Below are 22,539 nucleotides of genomic sequence, written 5' to 3' on the forward strand. Positions count from 1 at the left end.
TCTATTTCTGGATTGTCAGTCAGTCTAGAGTATTATCAATATTTTCAAATAGTTTTGTAAGTTGTTAAAAAAGAGTAATTTATGTGATTTCACAATTTAATAGTCTTTTCACCTCTGAGCTTTTATAACACTTTTTTTTTTTTAATATTGTCATTATGGCATTCATTTGGTATCAATTGCTGAGCACCCACCTTATGCCTGGCACTATAGTAAGTGCTTAGGATAACTTTAACACTTAGGTTATAATGCTTTCTCTTTGGAGTTTACAGTTAAATGCAGAAGATAAATGGTTAACGTATAATAACAGGGTCTGTGGGAGCCCAGTGCAGGGCAATCTGATCTATCTGCAAGGTCAGAGAAGGTCTTGTTGAGGAAGAGCATTTAAATTAAAATTTGAAAATTGAATGGTAGTCAGGATAGATGAGTTTCAAAGGGGTGAGAGTATTCCAGATAAAATAAATAACACAAGGTGTGGAGGTGAATATGGCTAGAGGAGTGGTTTTCAATCTTGGAATTGCCTGAAGAGCTTGAAGAAAATTCACTGTTTAGACTCCACTTTGAGAGAGACTATAGATACTTGGAAAACCATCATTGAGGTATATTCAGCAGATGCATGACACAATAAGATTTGTAACTGAGAACGTTACCAAGTTCCAGCATAAGACAAATTGGCAAGGGATGAGGCCAAATGTGCAGAGACCAGTTGAGAGGTTGTTGCAGTGGGGTGGACAAGAGACAGGGGAGTAGCTTAGGCAAGGGTGATGCCAGTTGGAACTGTAAACAATGTTGAGAATAAAAGTTGGCAAAAGGAAAGGAGAAAAGGCTAATTAGGTAGGAGAATCCTGAGAAAAGTAGTATCACGTAAACCAAATGAAGAGACTATTTTAGAATAAGGAAATGCATGAGATGAGATGTCAGGCAAGATAGAAACAACTCATGACTGTCCATTGAACAAAGTAACCAGGAGGTCATTTGCTTACTGTCAACTTTGTTGAGAAAAATAGCAAATATATGGAACACCCAAACACGTGACCCAGGCAATAAGTTTCATAGAATATCATTGGAAAGGCAGCTGTGGGCATGTGGTTGGGAAAAGTTTCAGAAGAGAGAGAGCATGTGAGCAAGGCCTTGAGGGAAGCAGAGAACTTCAGTAAGCAGGGGCTTACACAACCCAGGAAGGGAAAAACATTCTGAGGTTTGGGTGTGGTATTTCCAGGGTAGAGGATATGATCATTTTTATGAAGATTGCACTTTATTATTCCTATAATGGGAGACATTAAAGAGTTATGGACTGGGGTTGGCATAAAATCCATCAATAGTTTGTTGGATATAGGAGAGGGAAAGAAACTAAAGGCAGGGAAGTCTGATAGGAGAAGATAGAAGCATTCTAAGCATGATGAGAAGAAAACAGATTAGTATGCCATCAAGGGGAATGAAAAAGTTCCAGCGTGGTGCATTTTGAAACAAATAGAAATAATGCAGCTTGTTGCATAACTGACTAGTTGTAGGTGAGAATTAAAAGAGAGTGCTCTAAGGAAATTCAAGATTTTTTTTTTTTTTTTTTTTTGTCGTTTTTTCGTGACCGGCACTCAGCCAGTGAGTGCACTGGTCATTCCTATATAGGATCCGAACCCGCGGCGGGAGCGTCGCCGCGCGCCCAGCGCAGCACGCTACCGAGTGCGCCACGGGCTCGGCCCAGGAAATTCAAGATTTTGAAATTGGTAGATAGAAGAAAGATCTTTTTACCTAACAGATATATATATATATATATATATATATATATGCTATTTAATACTTAGTTGTTTATGAGTTCTAAAAATATCACACATTTTGGTAGGGAGAGAAAACATGGATTTAATGAGCTAATATTTTATAATTTCTTTGGTACCTGCAAGATCCTTTGTCAGACTTCTCTTGGAATGACACCTCCATATCAAAGGAAGAGGAACTCTAAAATATGAGTGGTGATTCTGAGCCCTCCAGGGTCAGCGAGAGTCAGAGCAGAGTCCCCCACACCTGGGCCAACAGAATTTATGGGGACTCCCAACACCCTGAGGGAACAATGGGCAGAAACATCAAGACTCTGAAAGGCACTAATAGGATGACCGTTGTGTATTATGGCTTATGTTATAATCTTCAGCATTTGGGAGAAATACTCTCATTAGTCACCAGAAGTGAAGATTAGAGGGGATTTTATGAATGTTTTATGTATCCTAGGATTGCAAGATTATTTCCTTGGAGTAGCTTAAGTTATTTGAAGATGTATGTTTAGCAGTTACCTAGAGACAATCTGAACTGTTATTGATTCTGAAATAAATAAGAAGGGGTTATCAGAAGGTAGTATTACCCACTGTGATCATATTTTAAGCAGTACTAGCAAAATACAGTGATAACTGTGATTGTCTAAATTTTGTGTGCTCTTTTTCTCTGTTTCATAGAACACAGTTTCCTTGGTATCTGGGATTGTCAGTAAGGTTGTAGAAAAACAATTATTTGATTCTAGTCTTTCATAGTGCACTTTTTGATAGCTTTTTAAAAAAGCATACACTTCCTGGACTGGTTTTGACACATCAGATGTAAAAAAATAAAATAAAATCTTAAAACCAGAACCCATATACCATGAACTATATAAGGTGGGCTTTAAAAATGTTGTGGTCAATGTAAGGCCTTATCCCTAGAGTTGCAGCTCAGACTGGAGGTATCCCTGTAGGAGTTTCATGATTGAGATCTCTATCTGTTTGATCTAAACAGATGTACATCAGTTAGACAGAAGTGTGCTTGGCTCTGTATCCAACAAACCAGTGGCCACATGCAGGAAAAGCCTACTATCGTAGATTTACAAGTTGCATGGTACCTAATAAAACAAATGTGATTTAGAGAGTAGAATTGAAAGGTAAAAGAATTGTAAGGTGAGTTAGAATTGGAGACTTCTTGTTGTACTTGTTCAGGTGTTATATAATAAACATACAGATGTTTATGGGTTGGAGCATTATGGGTAACTGGAAGTTATTTTTTTAAAAATATTTTTCAATACAATACTGAAAATCTTCTAAAATAGCCAAAATAATCCAACAAGTACTTAAATGTATAATACTGTGCTTGCTTCTCAAGATTGGAAAAGAAGAAATATTTACTTAATTCCCACTAGGAGCTTATGGTCTGGTTACAGAGGCAAGAGCTCCTGAAACAATCACATGTAAAGATTCAATATGGAATGCATATAGTTTTGTCTTGGGTTATATTCATATTTATTCATCCATTAACTAACTTATTATTATTATTTTTTTTTAACAAAAACCTTGGTTTCTGGAGGTCTAGTGGTGAAAGGGCAAAAGTAAAAGAATTTATATTCTTATGGAGGAGATGGACATTATCAAGTAAACTGATAAGCAGGAAAAGTTCTGAGAGTGTCCAAGGCTGTGAAGAAAATAAATCAGGTTGAAGTGATAGAGCATCTGGAGATGGAGCAGGGCTGCTAACTCAGGCTGGGTGGTCAGTGAGCCCCCTCATGCAGGAGGGGGTGTTTGAGCTGAATCCTGAAGGAGCAGTCATCCACGTGTCTGTGAGGCAGGAATGTTCAGTGAGCAGAAACAGGCCAGTGTGGTTGTGGAGCAGAGTGAGTAAGGAATAGAGGATGAGGGATGAGGCCAGAGAGGAGGCAGGGATACAGCTCTGTAGGGCTTGTTCCAGTGGGAAGGACTTTCAGAACAATAGGAATCCTTTGGTGAGTGTTCACCAGCAGTTTTAAACTTCTTGCTCTGGCTGCTGTGTGGAGAATGGGTTTTTAGTGAGAGTGGAAACAGGACTGCTACATAGGAGTCTGAGGCTGTGGTCCATAAGGAAAGTGATAATGGCTTAGGATAAGGGGATAGGAGAGTTAGAATGTATAAGGCTCTACTCTTGCAGAATAGAAAATAAATGGCAAAAGTGAGCCTAAAAAGGGAGCGGAGCTCCAGCTAAACTTTAAAAGGTTAAACAGGAATTAACATGAACACATAGAGAGGAAACAGGAAGACATTTTGGAAGTCATGAAGGTGAGAGTAGAGATGGCATGAGTGAGGAACAGACCATTTCTCTGCTATCCAAAGCATAGCAGCATAAACATAAATTAATATAAGACAGTGGTTCTCACACTGAAATCACCTAAGAGTGTTAATAAATACTGACATCTAGGTTCCACACCGAGAGATTCTGATGTATTTGGCAAGGGGTGTGGGCTGATATTGGGTTTTTTTAAAAAACTAAAGTCACCCTAATATGTAGGTAACGTTGAAAACCACAGATGTAAGGTCTTTCAGTATAAGTTCTTATAACTTAGAGACCTTGATTCCAGCAAGAAACAGGGTAAAGCAGGAGTGCATGAGTTGGGAGTAAAGCGAAGCAGTGCTTCTGAGCTATATCAGGTAGGCTTTGAAAAATGTTCTGGTCAAGATAAGGCCTTATCCCTAGAGATGCAACTCAGACTTGAGACATCCCCATAGGAGTTTTCTGACTTCCTCAATTATTCATTCCCTTTTAGTTTAGTATCTATAGGGTAAAAACAGTGTAGAGGATACAGAGGAATAAGTGAATCCCCTGAAATGTTTATTTAAAATACAAGTTCCTGGAACCGTCCCCTGGAAACACAGAATGCCTATGCCTAGCAGTACTTAATTATATTCTCTTTATGATGATATAAGTTAGAGAAACATCGCACTGGGTAAAAGATCTCAGTGCACCTGATTTTAATAAAAAGAATGAAGAGGACTATCTGTTAGAAATGAATGTCAACCTCAGTTGCCTAGCAAAGGATGCTCAGAGGCCCAAGCCAACCTAAAGATAACATCCCAGGAGTATAGATGTGAGCAATTGGAACCCTGTAGGCAAGAGGTGAAGTCAAAGCAGTGGCTTCAGTGGTTTGGTGGGAAACAAAGTCAGGAAAATTCCCCTGGGAAGAGGCTTGATCAAGGAGAGAATAGAGCTCTGTGGGATCTCAGCAGGAAAGATAGTTAGGGCTAGATTGTGGAGAGAACTGTGTGGTTTGTCATTCACAGTTTGGGGGGTGGACACTGAATTTGGTATATTGCTGACTTCAGTAATTTTATTGTTTTTTACCAATTCCTCATGATGTTGATAGCATCCACACACTGAAGAAAGGAAGTTATGAAGGTGGATTCATTGGTTCACTTTGTAGTGGGTGGTAGCTTCATAGCTTTGACGTTGTTCTATAGGGTTGTGATATTGGCTTCATAGTATAAGTGTCTGCCTTCTCCCAACCTGACACTTCCTGTTTGTTAGGAAATGGATTTAGGACTATTCTTTTGACCTATACTGCACATCTTTGCCCTGTAATAATGAAATCCAAAGAGAGATGATTCTTCTTGTCAGCTCCTAGTTTTGCCCTACTAACTCTTTTCCTTTAGAGCAATTCTTTTATTCATTTACGTAGCCCCTTTTTATTCAGTATCTATAGGGTACAAACTAGAGAATACATAATGTGTGAGCTCTGCCCATAAGATCACACAACCTAATGGGAGCAAAGTCATATCACTAATTATACCTAATGAGACTCTGTGATACAGAGAAAGATACTGGTGTTCAGAGGAGAGAGGGAGAGTGGTTATTTTGTATTAGAGAACAGGACTTTAAGAAGTCTTTTTGGAGGAAGTTGCTTACCTTGAAGGATGAATAGGATTTAGAGAGCTATGAGGACTAGGGTATTTCAGGCAAGAGGAAACAGTGTAAAGTATAGATATAGGAATCTACTGGCAAATGGTTTAATTAGACTGTGGCATACAGAGCATGAAGGGGTGTTCTGGAAAACAGGATGAAAAACTACATTAGATCCTATTAAGAAGGGGGTTGACAGCCAGTAGAAAATATGCTTTATTCTGTAGGCAGCAAGGAGCCTATGGAGATTTTTCAGCAGGAAAATAGAAGGGAAACTTAACCTTTATTGGGTGTGTGCTATGCATGTTCCAGGCAGTATGTTTTCCATAAGTTATCCTTTAGGTGATCTGAGGGCTGAGGTTATTTAGGCAGGGTAATTGGGCAGCACTGCTTAGAGTTGTTTAGGAGAGAGAGGAGATTGGAGATGTCTCCCACAGACATCCTGCCACAGCCCAGGTTTTATATGTAATTATTTAGGGATAGAAATCAAAGAGTCGATAATAAAAAAAGGATTTTGTTTGAGTAAATATTTATTGAGCTCTTACTCAACATTACCGGTTCTGGTATGTGGCAATAAACCAGGAATGCCAGGTTTCTCATGCAGTGCACATTTTTGAGGGTGAGGAAGGAATATATGAGTAGGAAATGATCATACAGTGAGTGATAAGTGGTATTTATGTAATTAAAACAGGATGGTGTAACAAAGACTGACTTGGTGGCTTTTTAGATTGGGTGGTCAGGGAAAGCCTCTCTGAAGAAGTGAGTATTACAGAGACTCTTGAATGGTAATGAGAAACCAACCTTGAGAAAATCAGGGGGTGGAGGTGGCGAGAGTATCCCAGACAGAGGGAAGGTTTAATGCAAAGGCCCTTAGTTGAGAACAAACTTAGTGATTCCAAGGAACAAAAGGTGCGGTAGGATTAATATTATATTTCAGTGGAATTTATATGGGGGTCAAGGAAGATGTCAAAGTTGGCTCTTAGGTTTCAAACCTTAGAGACTGGAGGGTAGTAGCACTGTTATCAGGAAACTGTACCAAGTGTAAGTGAAGGTGGTGATTTCTTTTGGATATATGAGGTTTCAGGCGCTGATATCAAGTCATGTTGAAATAGTATCAAAGAAGGTGAGTGACTTGAGTTTGAGAGAGGAGTCAGGATTGGAGATAAAGATCAGAGAGTGATCTGCCTAAAGGAATTCTCTTAGGCTGTGGGAAAGATGCAGACATCGAGGAAACTGGAATAGGAGAAAGCTAAAGGCACAACAACGAGGAAGGTTTGCACTGGGATTGGGAGAGAAAGAGACAACCAGGAAAGTCCAAAGTTTGAGCACCTGAAGGCAGGAGGAATTGTACTGGCAAATAGTCTAGAACCAAGCTGACCCACAAATGCACTGTTTTGTTTTGTGAACCTCATACAGCGAAGACAATTCAGCTAAGGCAGATAATTCCCTTAGCTTATAATTTCATGCATTTTATATTGCTGTCTCTTTTGGTATGTTCAAAATTAGACTTGTGGTACAGGTTGATTGAGTAGGATTAAATGCAACTGAAGCCTTTTCTTTGTCAACGTTTCTGAAACATGCTTTGCAATATGCTAAAATATAGCCTTCTAGAGACAGAAGTCCTCAATTGCTTTCAAGTGGAACACTGTCATCATATCAAAAGATGAATTGTGAAGTATTTTAAAATAGCATTTCCTGTTTGACCACCAGGTGGCGGAAACATTACTTTGAAATTGTTCAATCCCTTATATTAATGCTAGGAAATTATAGTTGGTAGCGACAAATTATATACACCTGTGATGATATTTCAGTGCATTTGAAGAGATGGTATTTGATTTCACCTTTTGTTAACATATATATGTTCAATGAGTATTCAGACCACCAACTATAGGAGAACAGGCATGAAGCAACAGAAATTGGCACATAAGTAAACTCTGTGTCTGCCCTCAAGAATCTCTCCTTTTCAACAGGGAGTGACTAAATACATTTAAAACATGTTAATAAGTGTAGTAATAGAAATATGTGTAAGATACAGGTAGCCCAGACGGGGAGTGGTTTTTTCCACTTGGGGAGAGCAGGGAAAGTTTCACAGATGATTTAAAGCAGGGTTTGAAGAATCCGTACATCTCTGGGTTATAGTATAAGAACAGATCGGACATGGGAATGACGTGTGCAAATGCACAGTTGTTTGAATTTGGTGAACTGTAAGTGGTTTAGTATTGCTTACATGTGAATAAGGGTGAGGGTGGAGGTAGGGCTGGAGAAGCAGGTAGAGACCAAATAATGAAAGGATTTATGGGCCACGCTGAGGAACTTGGAGGACTCTATCCTGTAACGTAAGGGAAGCCTCTGGAAGATTTTAAGGACAGAAGTCCTGTAATTAAATTAGTATTTCAGCATGGTGACTCTCACACCAGACCAGAACGTTGACTAGAAGAGGACAGAACTGGACGCCGGTAGATCAGCCAGGTGATGGTACTATATTAATCAGTTCAAGAGATGATAATACTGTGAACTAAAGCATTGGAAGGGACTAGGGAGGGACAGATTCAGACACATGTATTGTGATAGTGAATTTTATGTGTTAACTTGAAGGGCCATGGAGTGCCCAGATAGTGGGTCAAACATCGTTCTGTGTATCTGTGAGGGTGTTTTTGTTTGAGATTATTTGAATTGGTAGACTAAGTAAAGCAGCTTGCCCTTCCGTTGGCCTCATCCATTCAGTTGAAGGTGTGAATGGAACTAAAAGGCTATTCCTCCCAAGTAAAATGGAGCTCTTCCCCCCTGACTGCCTTGATCCGGGTCATGGGTCTTTTCTTGCCATTAAGCTTGAACCGAAACCTCAGATCTTCTTGAGTCTTAAGCCTGCTGGTTTTCAAACTGGAGCTTATGCCATCAGCTTTCCAGGGTCTCCAGCTTGCTGACCGCAGGTCTTGGGACTTAGCCTCCATAATCACTTGAGCCAGTTTCTTATGATAAATCTCTATTGGTTCTGTTTCTTTGGAGAACCCTGACTAATACATGTACAGAAGATAGAATCAGCATAACATTATGTTTCACTGTATGTGGAGGCTAGAAGAAAGAAAGGAACCAAGGATAATCCCTCACCTTGCGCCTAGTGACAGGAGAGATAGTCACGGTAGCTGAGATAGGTGATATGCAGGACAAACATGAATTGTGTATTTGTGTGTGTGATGCATGAAGATGATTTGTTCAATTTTATTAACATAAAGTTCATGAGGCTTGCAGGAATACAGAAAAAAGATGCTTTTTAGAGAGGTGATTTTATAAGTTTCATTTTAGGAGTAAGGTAAGGACTGTAGAAATAAGTGAGAAAAGGCATCAGGAGTTATATGGATGTGGCTATATTTGAGGGCAGCTGAAAATATATTTACTGTTGATCAGGAGTGGGCACTTCTAGAGCAGGATGTGTAATGGGGGTACCAGCTCTATTTTTTGAGTGTACATGGGATGCACTCTGAAATGGTAAATGGGCTCAAGATGGACTTTTAAAACAGAAAGAAAATGGAAGGGCTCAGCAAAATGGAATAGGAAGTCCACGGGATCCAGTGCATGAGATACAGAATGTTGCAGACAGAATCTGTAGGGTTTTATTTCTTATAACTTTTAATTGATATCGTATTTTATGTACTTTTATATGTGATTTCACACTTTATCATACTTTAGATTTCTGATATCTATAATTATTTAGTAACAATACGTAATATTTATTGAGCACTTAAGTGTCACATTGTGCTTGATAAGTGTGGGTTTATGTGTGTGTGTGTCTTATCTCTATTAAATCTGATGACAAACATGTTAGATAAAAGAGAAGCTTCATTTGATTTCTGCTTCACTATAGTCCCTACAGGAAAAATAGAAATACAGAGTTGCAGTAGCATGGCTTTCTTTTCTTTTCTCTTCTCTCTTTTGGATATGATTCTTAGCCATGCTTCGAGATCTATGTTGAAAAATCATACGGACAAATGAGTAGACTCTGATTGTAGTTATGGAAGACTCATTTAAAAGGACAGGGATATGTTACTGTCTGTTTCCATACTATATATTATTCAAACAAGAATGGATATTTTAAAATCTTTTAAAAGATATTTATAAATAAATATCTTTTTGTGAATATTGTCAGAGATTGTAACCCATTAATAGTATCACTGAAAATGTTTAATTCCCTCTAAAAAAGCTTTCTTTTTCCTATTTATCTTTTCTATCTTATAAGGACATATACAATTTAAATAATCAGTGAAATAATCATATTCTTTCTGTTTATGTTTCTGTCTACCTACCTATCTCTCTATCTGATATCTGTAATTTATCAGTGTAATCGTTGAGGTCTGGTGTACACTGCCAAGGAGTTGATCTTGGCTCATTATAAGTATTAATATGAGAGATCTGTCAAAGCCAGTAACAAGTTGCAGCACCAAGCGTTTCTCTCAGTAAGGTATCTTCTGCAGATGATACTATTGTTCAGTCAAAGGATCACAGAGATGACAAGAGACAGGGCCTCTGCCCTTAAGCAGCTCATAAACAAATGGATGACATATAGAAATTGATAAATATTTTTATAGCAATGTACAGAAGCTGGTATGGAAGCACATAAGCCTCTCTGCTGTGGTTCAAAGATGATTGGGTTTGGAACTGAGGAACTGTTTTTACTTGCTCATTGTTTGGCTTTTCTCAGCTCTTTTAATGAAGTTGAGCCTGCATTTCCTTATTGGTAAATTGGAAATCATAACAACATATCTTTCAGGGTTGTGGTGAACATCAGTTGAATTATTCGATGAAGCTACTTTGTAAATATGAATATAAGATTCTTTTATTCAATTTGATTGTTTGAGTTTAATACTGTATGCCATATTGTGTAAAATCTTACCATGGGCCTCTGTTATGAAGTTGATGTGTTCATTTAGGGCACTGAGAGGAGATTCCTTTCTGTGTGTTTTTCCTTACTGGTATCCCTAACATCCCCTCATCACACTTTTCTGAGGGTGTAAAAACAAAGCAGCCAGGAAGAAGGGTGATCAGTGTTGTGTATTCCTGTCCCCACAGCACACTCACATGTAGAACTATTCCCTTCAAATGCGTGAAGGAGATGAGATGGAGCAGTTCTAACTTGCCAAAGGCACACTGGTAAGAAGTGAAAAGCAGAAACCAGAAATCAGCTGTTTGCCTTCAAGAGTATTAATAGAATTCATATTATGAGTCTTTCTTGAAATCATCACCCATGAAGTTCAGCTTACTTTGATGGAGATTTGAGCAAGTTAAAGAAATTGTTCACTTTCTTTGTGGAGAACGCTTTTGACTTCCATGAAAGAAAAGTGTAATTTGTTTAAAAAATATGATTTGATTAAAAAATGATTACTGTAGTCCCTCTCTCCCTTTATTTTTGTGAAGAATGATGGGTGTCTTTAGAAGAAATCATTTCAAATCCTTATCCTTGCTCATAAACAACAACAACAATAACAACAACAAAAACCTGTTTAAAATGATTAAGCTCTCTGGCTGTTAAATGCTTCGCTGATAGGCTATTGTTCTGGGTACCACCACATTTTTGAACTGTTTGCATTATCTCCCTAAGCTTGGAATACAGGTATTGTAGTGATCATAGCAAGCACATATCCACAGATTTGTAGTGGTACTGTAGTGGGCACTTATTTATGAACTCTAAATTAAAGCTCCATCCTCTGATTTTACCTCATCAGCTTCTAATTTTACCGAAGGACAAAGGAGCAACAAATTAGATAGATTTACAAGTAATATAGTGGAGAGGGCAGAAGATGTCACTTTCACCATTCTTATGTTCTATCCAAGGAGTGGCCCCCTGTATCCAACTTCAAAAAAATACTTACTGTCAAGGTAAGATCTCCTTGAAGTTCCTATGTTCCAGTGGTAGATTTCTACATCCTTATACATTCTCATCCTCTTTTCTTCAGCCTCAGAGGAAAAAGTTTACATCCATATTACTGGGCCCAACCCACCCACTAGGGTCCTTGGCTGAGTCTCCTACTTTCTCTAGGGCGAGGTCCCACCTGCCATTCTTATTTTCATTCATATTTTCAACCTCTGCTTCTCCATTGCTTCTTTCTTCTTTGTCTATGATTGCTCAATTTCTTCCAAATTGCCATGCCACATTTTCTGCAGTTACCACCTGTTTTATACTCCCCTAATCCAAGTCCTCAGAAGAGCTGGCCATTCTTTACTTTCTTCCCATTCACTCTTCAGTCCATTCACTCTACTGTCTGCCACCCTGAGTGACTGACCAAAGCTGCTGTGGATAATGCTGCTATAGATAAGACCACTGGTGATTTGCTACTTAGTAATTCCAACAGATTTTTTTTCAGTCCTTTATGTGATTGGACTTCACTACTGCATGTAATTCTTCTTGAAACTGTTTTCTTGACTTTCATTACATAATCATTTTTATTCTTTCTGTGCTTCTTTAATTTTTCCTTTTCTGTCTCCTTAATGACTGTTCTTTCTCCACCAGTCCTCAAATATTGATGCTACTCAGGGTCTGTCTTTGATCCTCTGTTTTACTCACTGCCCATACTCTTCCTGAGTGATCATAACCATTTTTGTAGTTTCATATACTACCTACACACTGAGGACTACTAAAACGTATTTTCAGTTTAGACCTTTTCCCCACTTTTAGGCTCATGTGGCCAATTTCTAGGTGAATATCTCTGCCTAGAATTTTCTCTGGCTGCTTTAGAGTTTACATGACCAAACCTGAACTTCTTCATATGATTCTCCTAAGCCAGTTCTTCTCTTTGTATTTTTACCATTTCAGCTGTTAGCACTGTCTACTCAATCACCTAAATAAATACCATGAGGTGCATCTATTCCTACTTTTACCTCATTGGCCATAACTAGTCAATAAACTGGCTTTCAGATATTTTTTTGATATTTTGTACTTATTTCCCTGGTCAATCACTTCCTTCCCCCTTCACTGCAGCTGTGTGGTTCATTTCTCTCATTACTTGATGTTAGGACTAATAGAGGTGACTTTTCATTGATCTCTCAGTGTGTCATTATGTTCTTCTCAGATATGCCCTTTCTGTAGCCAATGGAGTGATCTATCAAATGAAAATAAGACCATTTCACTTGCCTGCAGTACACCTTTTAGCACCTCATTCTGCTTACAGAAATTCTCATGCTAGGTTTCAAAGATATATGTATGTGCTTTAGAATGTTCAATGAGAATTTTTCAATTTCGTTTGTATATTTTACTGATAATTATTTTAAAAACAACCACCACCTTGTTTGTGTTCATGATGGCATATCTGTCAAAGAGTGACTTAAAGTTACTAAGTTTAGCTTTAAATGTATTATTTCTCAGTCTCTCTCTCTCTCTCTCTATGTGTATATATGTATATCTCACATACATACATATAGAGATAATAGTTATAGATAGTATCTCTCTATATTTATATTTGTATATCAGATATTTGTGTGAGTGTGTGTGTGTGTGTGTGTATAATTTTTCCAAAGCTGTCTTACATTATTCAAGTTGGAAATTCATTCTACATCCTACAGGACAAATTCCAAGGTTCTTAATATTTCTTATAAGATCTTTTATGATCTGGCCTCTACATATTTCTCCATCTTAATCTTTTGCCATATACTTTCTGTGAAAGCAACATGAAACTGCTTGTAGGTCCTCACGTATGCAATGCTATTATTTTCCTTGTTTTGTCTGTGCTTTTGCACTTATTCCTTTGGTGTATGGAATTCTCTTGCCTTTTTCCATTCCCCTAACTTTAACTTTGAACTCCTTATGCTTTATAAGAAGTTCCAGCATCACCTATTCCAGCATACACTGACCCGTCTGGCTTGTTCATTGATCCTTCTATTTTCATAGTTCCTATCTCTATTTCTGGATACACCTTATTTGTTTGTTGGAATCTGTAACATACTATGAACTTCTTCAGGTCTTATGGCTGTGTATCTTTCAAGCATGACCCATAGTTGAATGAGAGATGGGGAAATGAAAATATGTGGGTGAATAACCATTGCTTTCTACCTGTAAAGATAAAGATCTTTTCTATAGTCAGCCAAAGCAATTTCCTTCATAGTTTCTCTTCTACTCAGTTTTTACACTAGTGCTTGTTAAATGTTTAATACATATTTAGACACATTTAGTATTTAAGTTAGAGAAATCAATGTCTAGTTTTTATATAAATAAATTTTAGCTACAGGAACATAACCCTTCTATTCTTTTCTGTTTCAGGAAATGTATCTTTGCAGTTGCAGGCTCAGGAACCTGGAAGTTCTGAAAATACATTAACTCTGATGGAAGATTCTGGGTGTGATCTATTAAATGAGGAGAGAACTGAACCTTCAGAGCTGTCCCAGCATTCTGTGGAGAGCTGCACTCCCACACTCTTTCCACCACTGCCTCTTATGAAAAGACCTTGTGCTGTCGTGGAAAATCCTCTGTCTTCTCACATGCAATTCTTTCAACATCTGCTTGAACTGAAGAACTTGACGGAATCAGGTGATCTGAAAACAGACTTAACCCACTTTGAAAAAGACTTGTCTACAGTCTCTGATTCTGTTCTTCGGTTGCTTGATGGCCTGATCACTTTTTACCATAATCCTACACTTCCTTTTTCAAGCTTTTGGACAGAAGCTATTGGTACTTTAGCTAGACTGATCAGTGATTATAACTTATCTAATCATATTCTTAAAAACTGTTCCAAGAAGTTGGAAGAATTTGAGAAAACCCTACTACAGGTTATTTTAGGGAACCATCATATAAATCGGGTAAGTAATAAATCCCTCCTATTCATGAAATAAGGTGTCAGTAATTTTAGTAAACATCCCCTTTAGATAATGTCTATTGCTATCCCCTAGCCTTGTGACTCAGTCTCCAATTGGGCCTTCTTTTACAGCTGTCTGCAGTTCTTATCTGTTGTCAAGTCTCCATCTCTGTTCTCTGATAGCTACAGTGTAGTTCTCTCCATAGATGCCTCTGCTTCAAGCTTGTGTTGCTCTAAACTACCTTCCCTGTTTTTGTTTTTTTTCTTATCAGTATTCTTGGATTGGATTCTTCTCTTGTGTTTTCCCCTACTTTTATTTACTTCCTATTGCTCAAAAAGTCTCATACTTTTCAGAAAACCATTAACACAATTTCCTAAACTATGACTTCTAAGTATTAAATTCCCTGTGGTGGATTACCTGTACTGTATTGAATTTGCTCTTTTTCTGGCACTGACTAGCAAACGCCTTGAGGGCAAAGAATATTTTTCTCTTTTTTTGGACTTTTCCTTTTAAGTGTCATTATGTCCCATGGACCCTCTGCATATGTGGGTTAATTGAATAAATTGGCTGAGAAACATAAAATAAGGCTTTATTATGTTTTTCCCCTCACTTATTTAACATGGCTTAGAAAGGTTGACTCAGGGATGCTTTTTTTAACAAGTGACATTGAGGTAACCTGAAGATTTTTTGTTGTTTGGCTCTTGAGATATAGTGGAGAATTTCTTTTCCATATCACTTTTTATCTTCTTTACTATCTAATCCTTTGTTTGGGAAACTCCAAATGCCTTCATATTTTAATCCTTTTTAGTTGACTACTAAAAATATCACAGAGGAGACTGAAAGGTCTATCTAACTTATTCATTATGTTTCAGGGTCGAAAAAAAGTTGTTAGACCTTGTTTCTTTGTATACATCATTATTAAGTGTTTGTGCCCAGTGCCATGATCTAATGCTCAAAGTTTTTGTACAGTAGAAGCTTTATCAAAATTTTCAAACTATGGTAACATTTGAACTGATAAACTAATTTGTTGCACATATATCTGTTCTTTCCTTTTCAATTAACTTATGATTTGATCAATATTTTAGAAAACCTTATGATTAAGCCTTTGAAAGATAATAAATTTTCTGTCTGGTAAGCTGAAATATTTTTCTGCTGGATGTGGACAATCAGGAATTACATATCAGATTTTCTATAGTTGTGTCTGAGATATATAATCTGTTTCTTAACCATCAGTAAATATATAAAATACTTAATATCCCTTAACCATTTTTTGTATATTTTTGCTTTCTTCTTTTAAAACTACATTAAACAGGTTTTATGGGACTTGGAACTGTGCAGATACTGGCATTTATATTCCTTATCAGAATTACTGGATGATGCAAATATTTTTGCAATCTAAGACGTCTTTCCCTCACCTAAGGACTGGAAGTTGATATGACTTATACCTACAAAAAAGTAGCTTGGGAATTGTATGGAAGTTGGGTAATGTGTAGAAGCAGCTTGTAATGGTACCGGTGGATCTGAAGTGTGTGTTTTTCATACTGTTTGCCATTGTGTCAGCTGTTGCCAAATAGTCGGTCAGCACTATAAGAACAAGTGAATGAATGGCTTTGGTCCTTTCTTGGAGAGGTAATTGCTGCATTCAGAGAAAGGGAAATCATAAAATTGTTCACTGCATTTATAATTAGGATGATTCATTAATGAATTTTAATGGCATTCTCTCTAGGGATTTTTTTCCTACCCAGAAAAAAGCAGCTTAGACTAAATCAAGATTTTTGTTACTCTTGTCCCATCATAATTACTATTATTACTGTCATCATCATCATCCAGATATGTTCAGAAATCTTGATTTATTACTGGAAAAATTAACTAATGATTGCTCTTTATAAATGCTTTTCTGTCTTTTGCTTTCCTTGAATAAAAGCAAAGTCTCAAGAAAGAATATTTCTCAAATGAAATATAGGTTAACTACTATGACCACATTTTTTATTGGTACTAAACTTAATAGACTAAAACAAAATATCACAGTTTAGAGAAAAAAAAAGATTTCTTCAAAAAAACCTTGTTTCTATGGATTGGGAGGGTTTAATTATATTATATTGCTTAAAAACTTGAGCCCTGGTATTGATTTCATTAAAGTGAACTTATATTTGAGCAATGTGTTAGGGAAAGGTATAGAATGAATACTTTAATATTATGACAGAGGGATGTTATGTATTTATAATTCATGCATAGCCACAATGAAATCTTCAATGACATGTTCTCATTAGATTCAGTAGGAAAATTATTCTGATCATAACTTAATTTCTTTATAGTGATCAACAAGAACTTATCTTTTAAAATCTTTAAAAAATTTTTTTAAAATTTATTTACTTTTTTATTTTTTATTATATATACACGTGGGCTACAACATTGATTTTCAATAATTGTGTAGAATATGTGGTGGTTAGATCAGGATAGTTAGCTTATTCATCATTACAATATGCAATCATCCTTTGTGTCCATTGACCAATTCCTCATTAGCCCCTTTCTCCCTCCCCCGCCCCTCCCCTTTCCCACTTCTAGTTTTTAAAAGTTCAGTGTATTATTGTGATTGTCATTTCTTTCTTTCTCTTTGTATTTCTTTATTTTTCATTTGTTTATTTATGGATTCAGCTCCCAGTTATGAGTGAGAATATGTGGTATTTCTCTTACCATACCTGAGTTGTTTCACTTACGATAATTTTCTCCAGGCTCATCCATTTTGTTGCAAATTGTAGAATTTCATTCTTTTTTATGGCTGAGTAGTATTCCATTGTGTATATATACCACAATTTCCTTATCCAGGTTTATTTATATACTCCAATAATCAACTAACAGAAAAATAAATTGAGAAAGTAAGCCCAGTCACCAAAAAAAAAAAATACCCAGGAATCAGTTGAACTAAGGAGGTGATAGATCTCTACAACGATAACTACAAATCACTACTGAATGAAATGAAAGAAGATACAGAAAGGTGGAAAGACATTCCAAAGTCTTGGATTAGAAGAATCAACACTGTAAAAATGTCCATACTACTCAAAGTGATCTACAGATTCAATGCAATCCCCATCAAAATACCAATGACATTCTTCACAGAAATAGAAAAAATAATCCTAACATTCATATGGAACAACAAAAGACTGTGAGTAGCCAAAGCAATCCTGACCAGAAAAAAAAATAAATAAAAATTAAAGTTTGAAGCATAATACTACCTGACTTCAAATTATTCTACAAAGCTATAATAACCAAACTGCATGGTACTGGCATAAAAATAGACACTTGGACCAATGGAATAGAACAGAGAACCAGAAATCAACCAACAGACTGATGGTCAACTGATCTTTGAAAAAGGCAACATGAACATACAGTGGGGAAAAGCCTGTCTCTTCAATAAATGGTTCTGGGAAAATCGGACATCCATATGCAGAAGAATGAAACTAGACCTGCATGTCTCACTGTATACTGAAATCAACTCAAAATGGATTAAAGACATAAGTATAAGACCCAAAACTATAAAATTACTAAAGGAAAACATATGGGAAATACTTCAGGAAGTAGGACTGGGCACAGGCTATGTAAATATGATACCAAAGGCACAAGCAACAAAAGACAAAATCAATAAATGGGATTATATCAAACTACAAAGCTTCTACAAGCAAAGGAAACAATCAACCGAGTGAAAAGACAACCTATAGAATGAGAGAAAATATTTGCAAACTATATTTCTAACAAGGGATTAATATCCAGAATATAAAAGGAACTCAAGCAATTACTCAGTAAAAAAACCCAAATAACCCAATTAAAAAAATGGGCAAAGTAGCTGAATAGACATTTTTTCCCTGCCTCCCCTCCAGGCCTCCGGTAACCACCATTATTCTGCTCTCTACTTTTATGAGAACCACTTTTTTTTTTAGATTCCACATACAAATGAGATCACATGGTGTTTGTTTTTCTGTGATTGACTGACTTCACTGAACATGATTGTTTCAAGTTCCATTCATGTTGCTGCATATGATAGGATATCATTTCTTTTCATAGCTGAATAGTATTCTGTTGTGTATATATACTGCAGTTATTTTTATCCATTCATCCATTGATGGACATTTAGGTTGATTCCATCTGTTGGTTATTGTGAATAGTGCTGTGATGAACATGGGAAGCAGGTGTCTTTTTGATATATTGATTTCATTTTCTTCAGGTATATATCCAGTACTGGAATAGCTGCATTGTAGTGTAGATATATTTTTAGTTCTCTGAAGAACCTCCGTACTGTTTCCTACAGTAGCTGTACCAGTTTACATTCCCACCAACAATGTAGGAAGGTTCCCTTTTCTCCATATCCTTGCTAGCATTTGTTATTTTCTTTCTTGTTGATAATAGCTATCCTCAGTGGGGTGAGATTATATCTCATTGTGGTTTTAATTTGTATTTCCCTGATGATTAGTGATTTTGAGTGTTCTTTATGTGCTTATTGTTTTTTTTGAGAAATGTCTGTTCAGGTCCTTTGCCCATTTAATAATTGGGTAATTTGGTTTTTTGCTGTGGAATTGTTTTGAGTTCCTTATATATTTTAGAAATTAGCCCCTTGTCTGATGTGTAGTTTGCAAACAATTTCTTCTGTTCTGTAGGTTGTTTCTTCAGTTTGTTACTGTGCAGAAACTTTTCAGTTTGGTATAGTCCCATTTTTGTATTTTTGCTTGAGTGGCTTGTGCCTTTGAAGTCTAGCTCAAAAAAGCACTGTCCACTCCCATTTTGTATAGCATTTCCCCCTTTTTTTCTTCTAGTAGTTTCATAGTTTCAGGTCTTAAAATTAGGTCTGTAATCCACTTCGAGTTGATTTTTGTGTCTGGTGAGAGATAGGGATCTACTTTCAATCTTCTGCATGTGGGTATCCAGTTTTCCCAGCACCATTTGCTGAAGAGGCTGTCCTTTCCTCATTGTATATTTTTGGTACCTTTGTCAAAAATCAGTTGACTGTAAGTGTGTAGGTTTATTTCTGGGCTCTCTATTTTGTTCCCTAGATCTATTTGTCTATTTTTATGCCAGTACTGTGCTGTTTGGGTTAATATAGCTTTATAGTATATTTTGAAGTCAGGAAGTGTGATGTCTCAAACTTTGTTCTTTTTGTTCAATATTACTTTATTTATATGGGTTCTTCTGTAGTCCATACAAATTTTAAGATCATTTTTTCTATTTCTGTGAAGAATGTCGTTTGTATTTTGATAGGGACTGCATTGAATGTGTATATTGCTTTGGGTGATATGGACATTTTGATGTTAATTCTTCTAGCCCATGAACATGGGATATCTTTTCATTTATTTGTGTCCTTTTTTTTTCACTAATATTTTATAGTTTGCATTGTAAAAGTCTTTCAGCTCCTTGGTTAAATTTACTCCTAGGTACTTCATTTTTTTGGTAGTTATTGTGAATGGGATTACTTTCTTGATTTCTTCTTCAGCTATTTTGTTATTGGCCTATAGAAAGGCTATTGACTTTTGTGTATTGATTTTGTATACTGCCATTCTATTGAATTTATTTATTCTAGAAATTTTTTGGTGGAGTTTTTAGGGTTTTTTCTGTGTATGATTGTGTCATCTGCAAATAAGAATAATTTGACCACCTTTCTGATTTGGATGTTCTTTACTGCTTTCTCTTGCTTTATTATGCTGGCTAGATCTTCCAGTACTGTGTTGAATAAGAGTGTGGAATGTGGCATCCTTGTCTTGTTCTAGATCTTAGGGGAAAAGCCTCCCCCTTTTGTCTTTTCACTATGATATTAGCTGTGGGTTTGTCACATATGGCCTATATTGTTTTGTAATTCATTCCTTCTATTCCTAGTTTGTTGAGTGTTTTTTATCATGAAGTCATGTTGGATTTCATCAGATGCTTTTTCTGCATCAAATGAAATGATTGTATGTTTTTTATTTCTTTTTTCTTCATTCTGTTGTTGTGATGTATCACATTTACTGATTTGCATATGTTGAGCCATCCTTGCATCCCTGGGATGAATCCCACTTGATCATAGAGAGTGATCTTTTATTTAAACGTGTTGGATTCTGTTTGCTTGTATTTTATTGAGGTTCTTTGCATCTATGTTCATTAGAGTTATTGGACTGTAGTTTCTGTTGTTGTTGTGTCTTTTTCCAGGTTTGGTATAAAGTTAGTGTTCTCCTTACAGAATGAGTTTGGAAGTATTCCTTCCTCTTCAATTTTCTGGAAGAGTTTGAGAAGAATTATATTAGTTCTTCCTTAAATGTTCGGTGGAATTTGGCAGTGAAGCCATTTGGTCTTGGGGTTTTCTTTGTTGGGAGACAAAGATTGATTGCTTCGATCTTGTATGTTTAGGTTTTCTAGTTCTTCATGATTCAACTTTGGCAAGTTGTCTGTATCCAGGAATTTATCCATTTCTTCTAGGTTTTCCAGTTTGTTACCATATAGTTGTTCACAGTAGTCTTTTATGATCCTTTGTATTTCTGTGGTATCAGTTGTAATGTCTCCTCTTTCATTTCTGATTTTATTTATTTGAGTGTTCTCTTTTTTTCTTAGTGTAACTGAAGGTTTGTCAATTTTTTTTTTTTTTTTGTCGTTTTTTGTGACCGGCCGCCCAGTGAGTGCACCGGCCATCCCTATATAGGATCCAAACCTGTGGTGAGAGCGCTGCTGCGCTCCCAGCGCCACACTCTCCCAAGTGCGCCATGGGGTCGGCCCATGGGTTTGTCAATTTTATCTTTTTGAAAAACCAACTCTGTTTTATCAGTATTTTTCTTTAAATCTCTAATTCATTTATTTATGCCCTGATATTTGTTATTTCTCTCCTTTTACTAATTTTGGATTTGGTTTGTTTTTGTTTTTCCAGCTTCTTGAGGTGTAATGTTAAGTTTTCTATTTGAAGTCTTTCTTCTTTTTTGATGTAGGCATTTGTTCTATATACTTCTCTCTTAGAACTGCTATTGCTCTATGCCATATATTCTGGTATATTTTGTTTTTATTTTTGTTTTTCTACAGGAATTTTTTAAATATCCTTTTTGGTTTCTTCTTTGGCCCTTTCATTGTTTAGAAGCATGTTGTTTGATTTCCATGTATTTGTATGCTTTCTAATGTATCTTTTGTTGTTGATTTCTAGTTTCATTCCATTGTGGTGGGACAGAGTAGTTGATATGATTTCATTTATTTTTAATTTGTTGAGACTTGTTTTGTGTCCTAACATATAGTCTGTTCTAGAGAATGTTCCATGTGCTGCTGAGAAGAATGTGTATTCTGAAGTTGTTGGATGAAATGTTCTGTACATGTTCATTAGTTCCAATCAGCCTAAAGTAGAGATTAATTCTGGTATTTCCTGGTTAATTTTCTATTCGGATGATCTGCCCTTTGCTGAAATTGGGATGTTAAAGTCCCCAACTATTATTGTGTTGGAGTCTATTTCTCCATTACATCTAATAGTAGTTGCTTTACGTAACTGGGACCTCTGGAGTTGGGTGCATATATATTTAGGATTGTTATATCCTCTTGTTGAATTGATCCCTTTATCATTATATAATGATCTTCCGTATATTTTTTTTACTTTTCTTGGCTTGAAGTCTATTTTATCTGATAGCTGTTCCTGTTCCTTTTTGGTTTCCATTTGCATGAAATATCTTTTTCCATCCCTTCACTTTCAGATGGTATGTGTCTTTATAGGTGAAAATTTTCTTGTAGCCAGCATATTCTTCATTCTTCTTTTGTGAATCATTAAGCCACTCTGTTGGGGCATTTAACCCATTTAAAATTAGGGATATTATTGATATATAGAGACTTATTACTGCCATTTTTATTCCTTTTTTCCTGGTTGTTTTGTTGATCCTTTTTTCCAATCTTACTGTCTTCCTTTATAATTGAGTGGTTTTCTCTAGCACTGTATTTTGACTTCTTGCTTTATATTTTTAGTGTGTCTCTTATTAGTTTTTGTGTTATGGTTACCATGAGGCTTACAAAATAATATTACAGTTATATCAGATTATTTTAGACTAGTAAGAACTTAATTTGATATTTAAGAAAAAACCAAAGCCAACTCTACACTTTGGCATCCTTCCCCCCCACTTTCTGACAATTTGT

General features: G+C 36.3%; 1 protein-coding gene across 1 annotated transcript in view; it reads left to right on the plus strand.

The window, feature by feature from the left end:
* Positions 1–22,539, plus strand: part of MEI4 (meiotic double-stranded break formation protein 4) — a 185,337-nt gene that overhangs the window by 14,955 nt on the left and 147,843 nt on the right. The window contains exon 2 of the mRNA XM_063098333.1: positions 13,895–14,430. Within this exon, the coding sequence (XP_062954403.1) occupies positions 13,895–14,430 (536 nt within the window). The remainder of the gene's footprint in view (positions 1–13,894; positions 14,431–22,539) is intronic.

The sequence above is a fragment of the Cynocephalus volans genome, chromosome 5 (genome assembly GCF_027409185.1).
Source record: "Cynocephalus volans isolate mCynVol1 chromosome 5, mCynVol1.pri, whole genome shotgun sequence".
NCBI lineage: Eukaryota > Metazoa > Chordata > Mammalia > Dermoptera > Cynocephalidae > Cynocephalus > Cynocephalus volans.